The sequence below is a fragment of the Callionymus lyra genome, chromosome 8, assembly GCF_982586985.1.
Source record: "Callionymus lyra chromosome 8, fCalLyr1.hap1.1, whole genome shotgun sequence".
Lineage (NCBI taxonomy): Eukaryota > Metazoa > Chordata > Actinopteri > Syngnathiformes > Callionymidae > Callionymus > Callionymus lyra.
The window spans coordinates 5800352-5812362 of NC_141825.1; the positions used below are offsets into that span (position 1 = coordinate 5800352).

General features: G+C 39.0%; 1 protein-coding gene across 2 annotated transcripts in view; it reads left to right on the plus strand.

Annotated features, from left to right (window-relative positions):
- Positions 1 to 12011, plus strand: part of fbln1 (fibulin 1) — a 42605-nt gene that overhangs the window by 10999 nt on the left and 19595 nt on the right. The window contains exons 4-15 of one of the 2 annotated variants that reach the window (XM_087797211.1): positions 996 to 1155; positions 2260 to 2322; positions 2391 to 2477; positions 2835 to 2972; positions 3723 to 3860; positions 3941 to 4084; positions 4902 to 5027; positions 5155 to 5280; positions 6201 to 6320; positions 6410 to 6541; positions 6616 to 6739; positions 8370 to 9518. In XM_087797211.1, the coding sequence (XP_087653337.1) occupies positions 996 to 1155; positions 2260 to 2322; positions 2391 to 2477; positions 2835 to 2972; positions 3723 to 3860; positions 3941 to 4084; positions 4902 to 5027; positions 5155 to 5280; positions 6201 to 6320; positions 6410 to 6541; positions 6616 to 6739; positions 8370 to 8751 (1740 nt within the window). In that variant the 3' untranslated portion in view covers positions 8752 to 9518. Of the gene's footprint in view, positions 1 to 995; positions 1156 to 2259; positions 2323 to 2390; positions 2478 to 2834; positions 2973 to 3722; positions 3861 to 3940; positions 4085 to 4901; positions 5028 to 5154; positions 5281 to 6200; positions 6321 to 6409; positions 6542 to 6615; positions 6740 to 8369; positions 9519 to 12011 lie in introns of those variants that run through there. The other variant, XM_087797210.1, reaches the window with a different exon arrangement.

Sequence of the window (12011 nt, forward strand, 5' to 3'; positions counted from 1 at the left end):
AGTAATACTACGGAGCCTTGCAAAGTAATGCTTTGGAGCCTCGCGCTGTAATTCTACAAATACTAATTCTACAAATACTAGCGAAGTAGTACTACAAAGCCCAGTGGAGTAATTTTATGGAGCCTCGCAGAGTAATACTAAAAAGCCTAGTGGAGGAATACTACAAAGCCCAGATGAGTAATACTACAGAGCCTTTTGGGGAAATACTACAAAGCCTAGTAGAGTAATACTACAAATCCCAGATGAGTAATACTACAAAGCCTTGTGGAGTAATACTACAAAGCCCAGAGGAGTAATACTATGGATCCTCTCAAAGTAATACTATAAAGCCTAGTGTGGTAGTACTACGGAGCATTGCAGAGTAATACTAAGGAGCCTAGCGGAATAAAATTACCAGCCTAACAGAGTAATACTATAAAGCCTTGCGGAGTAATACTACAAAGCCATACGACAAATACTACGGAGCATCATGGGAAAAAGACTACGGAGCCACACGGAAGCCTTGCAGAGTAACACTCAGGATCTTTACTAAAATCGTACGTCATACAACCTAATATTCTGGAGGCTGGACTGGATTTGCACACAAGGTGCATTGTCTGTTTTGGGGAAAATAATTAAATAATTTTAAATGTGTCTTATACAAGAAGAGAAGTTTCTGTCTCAATATGAAGTAGTTTAAACAGCATTGCTGCAGTAGCTGCACCTTTATCTCCGACACAAGAAAACTGGCTGGTTTTATAAAGCAGGCCCTTCCCCCCCCAAAACTAAAAAATCAGTTCAACCTTTCGCTCTCGCTCCCCAACTGTCATTACCAGCCTGTCAAAGTGATTGATGGCTGCAGGCCCAAGGGAGTGATGTCATCGCATCACTCTCTGTCAGCTGTTTTTTTCCCTGCAGTGGACGTATACGTTTCATCTGTCATCTTGTCAACGTGTCTGTCCATCATCCTCCTCTGCTGCCTGTCAGCCTCTACCTTCCTCCTCTCCTCCCTGCAGATGTGCTGCGACTGTTGCCTGGTGGGTAAGGCGGCCCAGGAGCAGGGTCTCCCCTGCGACCACACCCTGGCGTTCGGATACCAGTGTGTTCTGGTGTCGCGGGCCTGTTGCACGGATGCGTCGCCCGACAACCTCACCATCCCAGATGGACTGAACGAACGTGGGTGAAAACAACAACTGTGAAGTTGACCCTCTTAGAGGAGAAGTTGATGCTCGACACAACCTCATCACTTTAGAGAATGCTTACACTGCCCCCAAGTGGATCTCTACCGCCACTACTACTATTTTATCCTCATCATTTTTTAAGAAATCGTTGCTTTCTGTCGTCTTTGATTGACGATAGAAACTGTTCATTTTCTTTTAATTCATCCCTGATCCGCTAGGTTCTATTATGTGTTATTTCTCGCCACAGAATTAGATTTCCTCTCCTTAAGTCAAACTGATGTGTTTATTTAAGTGAAGTTCGACTTTATTGTACTCATCAGTATGTTTGTTTGTTTGTTTGTTAATCATCAAATTCATCGTCTTTTAAAAATAAACAAAGATCTTCGATTTAAAATTTAAAAAAAATCATCAAAAATTACAAGTGATGCGAATAAATACTATTTTTTTTATCTTTATCAATTATGTATTTTGCATAAAAGGTTATTTGTAAAGAGCCTTTCTAGACCAGGCTCACAAAGCGCTTTTAATGTTGAATCTTCCTCTCCAAGATGCAGTAGGTTACTCATCTTGACCTTTTTTTTTTAACTTATTGTTTTATAAAATTGCTCTGAAATCTGGGCGAACGAGAGGTTACGAGAGTCCATTATGATGTAATATTGGCTTCACTCCTCCTCCAGCCAGCTATAATCACGCCCAGCTTTGTTTATACAACGAGTCCATTGGAGGTGGACACTTCCGGGATTATTGACGGGCAGTGACAAACCTCAGCAGAGTGGGCGTTTTCAGTGGGCGGAGCTTAAGATCATTTTCTACTGTAAATATTTCGAAAAGAGGGTTTTGTACAAACACGCACTGATGATACAATAGAGTCACACATCACAACAACACACACGCACATACACACTTAAATTGAACGTTTAAAAAAAGACATTTACTTTTGCAAATAAATATTTATTCTTCTACTTGAATATAATTATCTTGAAACATATTTTCTCAACACTAACTTTTACACATTAAGACAAACTCATTTTTAATAAAGTACTTTTTCTTACTGCAAAAAACTAAAAATCTAAAGTGGTCGTACAAACTTTCTGAACAGTGTCAAAAGAAGCGTCCTTCACTGTGACGGTCGAGGACTCAGCAGTCGGGGACCTTTGCAACGGTAAAGTGTCGTAGATATTGTACTGTTTATGTTTCTCTACTAACCTTTCCTGGCTTTTTTTTTTTTAGGAAAGTGTTTACACGAGTGTGCGTCCAACGACACGTGCAAGTGCTTCAAAGGCTACAAACTTAAACCAGATGGAAAGACGTGTGAAGGCGAGTTTGATTATGACCAGATAACGGCTTTATTTAAAGAATATAGAGCATCTCTGAAGTAGATCATTTTTGTGTAAGCTTTATGTCTGCCTGAATATTGATAATATATATTAAATAATATATTAAATATTGATGGTGACACAAGGAACATGTGATCAAAGGAACCCAGCAAACAAAAGAGTTGAAAATATCTCCCATTATTTCAGTTTAAAGACATTATATTGTAGTTGAGACCGAAGTGAAACAAATCAAAAATGTTATCGCCTCGAGTGGACGACGGCTTTTAAAAACGGACTAAAAAGAAATCTCATTGAAACAAATCTCCATCTGATCTCTTCACTTCCTCTGGATGAGCAGATATAAACGAGTGTCTTCTGGGCGCCAGCAACTGTCGAGGAGGCGAGCGCTGCATCAACACCGAGGGGGCGTTCCGCTGCCAGAGGGAGGTGAGCTGCGGGACGGGCTACGAGCTCACCGACAACAACAACTGTAAAGGTGACAGTATACAATAGAGTCACACAACACACACACACACTGATGATACAATAGAGTCACACAACACACACACACACTGATGATACAATAGAGTCACACATCACAACAACACACACTGATGATACAATAGAGTCACACATCACAACAACACACACTGATGATCCAATAGAGTCACACATCACAACAACACACACTGGTGATACAATAGAGTCACACATCACAACAACACCCACTGATGATACAATAGAGTCACACAACACACACACACACACACACTGATGATCCAATAGAGTCACACATCACAACAACACACACTGGTGATACAATAGAGTCACATATCACAACAACACACACTGATGATACAATAGAGTCACACAACACACACACACACACTGATGATCCAATAGAGTCACACATCACAACAACACACACTGGTGATACAATAGAGTCACACATCACAACAACACACACTGATGATAGAATAGAGTCACACATCACAACAACACACACTGATGATAGAATAGAGTCACACATCACAACAACACACACTGATGATAGAATAGAGTCACACATCACAACAACACACACTGATGATAGAATAGAGTCACACATCACAACAACACACACTGATGATAGAATAGAGTCACACATCACAAATACACATACAAAATCACACACGTTAGTTGAACTTCAAGTTATGATAAAAAGTCGTCTCCTCGCTCTTCATCTAACTTTGTGCTATGACTTCAGATATCGATGAGTGCGAGTCAAGTACTCACAACTGTGGCGCGGAGCTGGAGTGCCAGAACACTCAGGGGTCCTTCCGTTGTCTCCCTAAAGTCAAATGTGGCTCAGGATTCATCCAGGACGCCCTGGGCAACTGCATCGGTGAGCGGAGCCAAAACAACTCTCTCTGAAAAGAGAGTGAAACACCTTCTCGAGCTTCTTCTCTTTTGATGGCTTCTCAGATATCAACGAGTGCGTGAGCCAGACGGGCCCCTGTCTGAGGGGCCAGGTGTGCATCAACACAGTCGGGTCCTTCATCTGCCAGAGGAACTCTGTCAACTGTGGGCGGGGCTATCACTTGAACGAGGAGGGCAGTCGCTGTGTCGGTGAAGAACACATTCATTCTCAGCAACCCTTTGAATATTTCCTTTGATCAACAGTCTTTTTATTTACACTTTGTTATCTCTTTTCACTTTGATCTTTATATTTTGCACTTTGTTATCTCTTTTCACTTTGATCTTTATATTTTGCACTTTGTTATCTCTTTGCACTTTGGTCTTTATATTTTGCACTTTGTTATCTCTTTGCAATTTGGTCTTTATATGTTGCACCTTGTTATCTCCTTGCACTTTGGTCTTTATATTTGCACTTTGTTATCTCTTTGCAATTTGGTCTTTATATGTTGCACCTTGTTATCTCCTTGCACTTTGGTCTTTATATTTTGCACTTTGTTATCTCTTTGCAATTTGGTCTTTATATGTTGCACCTTGTTATCTCCTTGCACTTTGGTCTTTATATTTGCACTTTGTTATCTCTTCGAACTTTAGTCTTTATGTTTGAACTTTATTATCTCTTCACGCTTTTTACTTGCACTTTGTTCTTATTTTATGAAACTTCTCTACCTTCTATCATCTGCTGTGAACTGGAAAACTAATTTTCCGAATGAGATCTCCAGAGGGATAATTGTAATCTAATTGCACCCACTTTGCTTATGGTGCCGACAAAACAGAGAACTCCCATGATGCATTTTTGCAAGACTGCTCAACGTAGTGACGGCTGATCAGTCGCTACAATATTATAGATCAAATTAAAATAAATGTTCAATTTTAAGTTAAGTTGATGGTTTGCTGTTACTGGGTGCAATATTTAACTTCTGAAATGTTCTGTAAATATATTTTCCAACCAATTCTCTTCTTTCCAAAGACATCGACGAGTGCAAAGGTCCCGACAAGGCGTGCAAGGGTCACGGATGCATCAACACTATGGGCTCCTTCCACTGCGAGTGTGAGAGCGGCTACATCTTCAACAGCATCAATCGGGTCTGCGAGGGTAAGACATGCTTCTTTGCAGCAGAGTACCAGACAGTGATGGAGTAGATTCACATCTTATTTCGCGGCTTTTCGTCTCATATATTAGAACAAAGGATTTAACTTTTTTCTCCTTTTTTTTGTCTCAGATGTGAATGAATGCAGGCACTATCCCGGCCGCCTCTGTGCCCACAAGTGTGAGAACACTCTGGGGTCCTACAAGTGCACCTGCACCACAGGTTTCAAACTGTCTGCTGATGGCAGGAGCTGTGAAGGTAATGAGCTCAAACATGAATTAGGAAACATCGGAAAGTTAATTTAAATTCAACCACACAGACACCAAACTTGTCTTTTGTTATACAGTATTTATTATTATTAAAATAACTGTATAATAGTTATTTAGTACCTCCTTTTCCTTATCGGTAAAATCTAAAATAGGCTGGTTGGACATTTTGACCTTTGTTCTTATTATTTGCACTTTGTTCCTGTCCTTATTTTTATGAAACTTGCTGTGCACTGGAAACCCAATGTCCAAAAGGAGATTTTCGGAAGGATCAATAAAATCAATCTAATCTAATCTTATCAAAATAATTCATTACGTTGTCGACATGAAGGTGATGCAGTTATTTTTGTGCTTTAGTTTATCTGTGAATCTAATCTTGGATCATTTTGAACTATTCAAGACCAATAAAATAACTCCATGGCCTTAAAGTTGGGTTAGGATTTTTCTCAGAGTAATTGTGTCTTTTTAGGGTTAAAGACAAAGATGTTTGTTCATTTTTATGTAGCGACTGGAGCTTGGTTGTCTTCCAAAAAGTATGGGGCTATTTTTGTCTCACTAATACATAACTGCACAGAGGGTGATCTCCAAATATTCAATGTTTGTTGAAAAATGTAAGACAGTTCATGTCTTGAAAATATTGGGCCTTAAAAACATCCAAACACCTCCATACTGCTCGTCTGGAGCGTTCCTCTTGTATTGAAGCCTCCACATGAGGAATAGATTCGAAAAGACGTTAAACATTTTTATCTATAATTCTAAAAAAGAACAGATTACTGTGAAAATAATCCACATAAATCGACATTAGGGTGAGTAGAAAATTAGTGAAGTTTGAATTTTGGTTGAATTTTCACTTCAAATTAGAAAATGTTTTTGTTAATTAAATCGTATTAAAATAAGGAATTTTCCTTGTAGATGTCAACGAGTGTGAGAAGAATCCGTGCAGCCAAGAATGCGCCAACGTCTACGGCTCCTACCAGTGTTACTGTCGCCGTGGATACCAGCTGAGTGACATTGACGGGACGACCTGCGAAGGTGGGACTTGTTTTTCCTGACACCCTCTCTCTGGGCGCTGATATGAAACCCAAGTCAAAGACTGACTTTTCAATTGTTTATTTTCGCAGACATAGACGAGTGTGCGCTGCCCACCGGAGGTCACATCTGCTCGTATCGCTGTCACAACAGCCCCGGAAGCTTCCACTGCTCCTGCCCGGTCAGCGGTTACACTCTGGCGCCGAACGGCCGGAGCTGCCAAGGTTCGGCCGTTACACCGGACACGTCCTACTCAACAAAAACCTCTTGATCACTTTGTTTCTCTCCTCGTCTTCAGATGTGGATGAGTGTCTGGCAGGAACTCACACTTGTTTAGAGAGTCAGAGCTGCTTCAACGTCCAGGGAGGATTCAGATGTTTGGCTTTCGACTGCCCCCCGAACTACCGCCGAGTCGGAGAGAAGTGAGTAACTGTTCTCCCGCACAACCTCCGTGACCTCAGTTGGAAATGTGTCGTTTAGATTAAACAAGTTCCATCAAGTTTGACATTTTATTTCCTTCAAACAGGAAACTCTCTCTGACACATATTTTATACTAGAGAAGCACTTTGAGTGCGTATACCTCCCCCAAGAGGCTCCTTTACACATATCAGAATCAGAATCAGAAATCCTTTATTTGTCCCGCGAGGGGAAATTCGGTTTAAACAACAGCAAGAGCAATATACCATAAATAAAACACCCAGAAATAAAAAATAATAAAAATAATAAAATGAAAACATATTATGAGTATAGTCTATTATGAGTCGATTTATTCATTATATTTTTGGATACACAAACAGATAAAAAATGAGCAACATATTCACTATCATTCACGGCAGGATGTTAACATTAAACGTTACAATCCTAGATTAGATTAGATTAGATTAGATAGATTTTATTAATCCCTCTGGAGATCTTCGTCAGTAAAACGGGTTCCTAGTTCCCAGCAGACAATAGAAGGTACAGCAAGTTTTATAAAGTGCAATTAAAAAGGAACAAAGTGCAAAGAGATAACAACGTGCAAATTTAAAGAACATTGATCAAATGAAATAACACAAAAAACCTAAGAAGGATGCAACATCATCCCTTCCCTCTGCTCCTGATCAAACACAACACAGATTAAAATGTAGAAAACAAGGACATAATTAAAGATAAAGTAAGTAGGAATAGAAAAAAGTCAGCTGAGCGTTTGATTTAAAGCCAAAAGAGTAAAAGTGTGTTTTAAAAATGGACAAAGAAGAAGCAACATCACATCTACTGTTATCATTTATAAAGGTTTGTTTATATAGTTAAGATGGAACGTATTCATAAAATAAATGTACATGTAAAATGAGATAACAATGGTTCAAATCCCCTGCGAAATCCACAAAAAATCTATTAAATACAGAAAAAATACAGAAAAACCTCCATGAGAATTAACCTCTGGTGACCCCCCCGACAATTGGCTTCGAGACCCTTGCATTACCGTAACAATTAAAGCTGGTTTATGTGACCCTTATTTAAAACCTTACCTGATTTTGAACGGAATACCATTTGTTTTGTTTTTAAATAAATGCCCTTTTAAGCATTTGAAATAGAATCGATAGCAATGAGCTCACTGGGAAGCAGGTGGCAGTAGTGACCTCTGACAAGACTCACACATTCGGAGCAAAGAAGAAAGCAAATCTTTGTGAATAAAGTGACGACTCTTTCAAAATGTTAAAGGGTAATAAAGAAAAGCAGCAATTTAAGGGAAGTCATTTAATTCCTTTTTACTCACCACTTAGTCTCCTTAAAAGAGAGAATCACAAGGCTCTACTCAGATGAATCTTAAACGTCTAAAAACACCCCAGGATGAGACTTTCTCTTGTTTGTGCCTGAGATCTACAGTATGCATGTTACACCAGAATGATGGACATTAGCATGTTCCAGAGCCTTGTTTTACGTGTTGTTGCATGACGGCACCCATGGCCTGAATGTTCACCGTCCACTGCATGCCTGCACGGCATTGAAACTGATCTGTGTCTCTCTGTGCCTGTTCCCTCCCCCCGACTCCACCCCCGTCTCTCTTCACAGTCGATGTGAACGCTTGCTTTGCAATGACTCTGTCGAGTGCCTGGCCCAGCCCCTGAGAATAACCTACTACCACCTCACCTTCCCCACCAACATCCCTGTCTTCACCAACATCTTTCGCATGGGCCCCTCCCACTCAGTCGTGGGCGACAACATCCAGATCTCCATCGCCGACGGTAATGAGGGCGGGTTCTTCAAGACGGAGCGGGTTTCCAATGGGGGCGTGATGTCCGTGGCCAAGCTCATGACGGAACCGCAGGACTTCGATTTGTCCGTGGAGCTCAGCCTGCGTCGCTACGGCACCCTCAGCACCTACTTGGCCAAAGTCCTGGTGTTTGTGACCCAGGATGAGCCTAGAGTTCCCTACAACTCCCTGCTGGAATAGTGCATGAACAGAGCACGTTTTTTTAGATTATAAATTGCATGTGAAGCAACCAAACCTTTCAAAAGATTTAAATCTCTGTTGCTCTTTAGTTGAAGTCAGTTCTACTTCATGCATGCTCGGCCCTCTACAGGCTGTTGCTATGGATTACCTTGAGGCTATGCCTCATTGCAACCCATAGTGGCCGCCTGTAGAGGGCCTCGCTAGTGATGGGTTGATGAGGCCTCACGAAGCAGCTGACGAAGTATCAAGATACAGTTTGAAGGTTGCTAGATGGCACCGTCAGTGAAAATAATGCCTGGTTTCATTGAATTAGTAGATCAGAGCAAAAGAGTAAAAAGCAGAGTGACATCTAGTTGTTTTTTCAAATGAAGACACTGTATTATTAGGCAACGCGTGAGGCCTGATCAAAAAATCACTACCTCGCACATTACAATTCGTAGAACCACGGTTATACAGATAACCTGGGGTTGAGAAGGCATAAAAAACTTTTCATACTGAACCTTATGAATCATTGCTAAATCTACACCAATTTTTCTGTTTTTACAAATATTTTAATAAAGAACATTATGTTCTCTCAGACCTCACGTTCATCAACCTTTACATCAAGAAAGACACGCTTGCTTCAGTCCTGGTGCATCTAAACATATCCTAATGATAATTTTCAAAGTGATCATATACATTTACTCGAGTGATTTTCATCAATTGTTTTTTTTCATCCATTTGTTTCTTCTCATGTTATTTTTGAATAAATGCAATCTACATTTCTATTATTATATATTTTTCTTTTTTTTATCTTTTAACTATAATACACATTCAATTTTAAATTTTTCCTTTGCATTATATTTGTTTCTTGAAAGAAAAAATTATGAATCTTAGAAAAAAATAAATAAAACAAGTAAATTTCCCCAATCAATTTAGAAAGTTGGAATTAAAAAAAAAAAAACTCAATAAAAAATGTTTTTCTTTTGCAAATACTGAATATAAAATATTTTGTTCTGAATATTTCAAGTGAAATGTATACTCGTATGTTTTACATACTTATTTTCAATATTCTTGCATAAAAAAAAACAACTAATTTTTCAACTCATTCAATAATTTGTTGCGTTTGTTTTTATCGTGGATTTTGTGAGTATCGATTTGCCCCAATCTGTTCAACAAGTATTTCAACTCATCCATTTACCACATTCTTGTACGGAGGTATACAAATGAAACCCTTTTTTTATGAAGATTTATTGGAGTAGTTCTGCAAATATAATGCCAGGATACATAATTATAAAAAATGAATACAAATGGAAATATTCAGTTCCTTTTCACCAAAATTAAATTTATATTTCCAAATCTATTTATGTCTATTTTACATATTCAGTTGGGATTTGATTTTCCCTACATCCATGATCTTGAACCTATCTTTCTCCCAAATGACTAAAATATAATGAAATAGATTAGATATTTTCCTACCTTTTAATATAAACGCTTCCTTATTTTGAAGTCCCTAATTGACGCAAATTACCTCTAGGTGGCGCCCGAGGACAGGCTAAATCCACGCTCTCTGCTCACAGCTGAGTGAACGCTGGACTTCTTCTGGAAATATAATGAAAAAAATAAATAAATGTAACAATAAAAAGGAAGGATCAAGACTGAAACATACAAAAATCCAGATATGTGTACTAAGTATTAACAAAAAAGTAAAAAGCAGAGGGGTAAAATCTGAATTATATAGACCTGTATTATAATATGCAGGATATACAGAAACTAAGATGAGAAAAATAAACAATTAAAGAAAAAGTTAAGAAGACTAGGATAAATGTGAAATATACATCGACTATTGTATGTAAAACAAACTATGAACACAATAAAAAAAAATACAGAAAGCAAAAATGAAGTCTGAAATATGAAAGGACTTAGATATGTTTAAGTCAAAGCTTGATAATGACATCATTAGGATGAATCAAGGAAAGAGTTTGCACCAAAAAGATGTGTTTTCTTCAATTTGTGTTTGTGTGACACATAAAATACACAGAATTCTAAAATAAGCGGTTCAAGATTTGGTCGGAAAAAAGTTAGTGCCTAGAAGAGGCTTAAATTTGAGCCACTGCTCCATCTCATCAAGACTGTAAAGTGTCTTGAAATAACTTCGTTATGATAATACAATTTAAATAAAATAAAATTGAATTGAAAATATCAGGACTATGTGTCGATCACATCCCTATTCAGGTTTCCAATGGGTGGAGGACCTGGGGCCAACCTAGGAGAAGGAAAGTGACGGCCTGAAATAATTTAATACTTTTGCTCTCATTATCTCTATGAAAGTTTTGGACAAGATTTTTATTTTTCTTACACATTTCCTCAAAACCTGTTTAATTTAACAACAAATGAACTGCTCAAAAGATGATTTAATTGTTATATATTTAAACAAAATACTGTTTAAAATGATGCTTAGGACTACGGATAAAAAGACAGTGTCGCAGAGCATCAACCAATAAAAAGGGCGGGAAGTCTGCAGAAGCTAACAAGCTAACAAAACTAAGTAAACATGTACATATGAAGTCATTTTTTTTTTTTGAAGTCTCTGAGCCACCCTAGGTCTTCTCTTCTATGTTGAACAGCAGTTTCTCTACTTCGCATCAATGGTGGAGGACTGAGCTCTTGATTCCAGTTCCAAAGGATTGCTTAACGACCCATGAGGGTCAACTTTAATCTTTAGGATGTTGTCACTACACTTATTGATAGATACCTGACCTGCCACCAATTTTTAACGAATGACCCTTTTTCCACTGAACAGTTCCAGCCCTACTCGACCCAATTCAACACTACTCTATTGTGTTTCCACTGGACCAACAATCTACCCACGGTGGGCAGTGGCCCCATAACATGGTGCCGTGACCCTAAGAGGCGATGGTGTTCCAGACTTACCGCTGACGCAAAAAGTTCTGAACCTTGTCCACTGACACTGGTACTTTTCGTAACGACATATCTTATTGGGAGTCGTGCTTCCGACTCTTTATTGACGAATCAGTGGCCGGCAGTCGGTAGCACAACTTTTTAGTGCTGGCCCGGCACTTTTGGGAACTGAAGCGGAACAGGCTCTAAGATAATATCTTCGACGTACCGTGCAGTTGGAAACAACACAAATCAGATAGAGTTGAGTCGAGTACAGTAAGGTTAAGACCAGCCAATGCGAAACGGACATTTAGAGAAGCGCTACTCCAAGTCCCTGTTGGACGACACTGCTTTCAGTGTATTACATCCTGACCTTTATC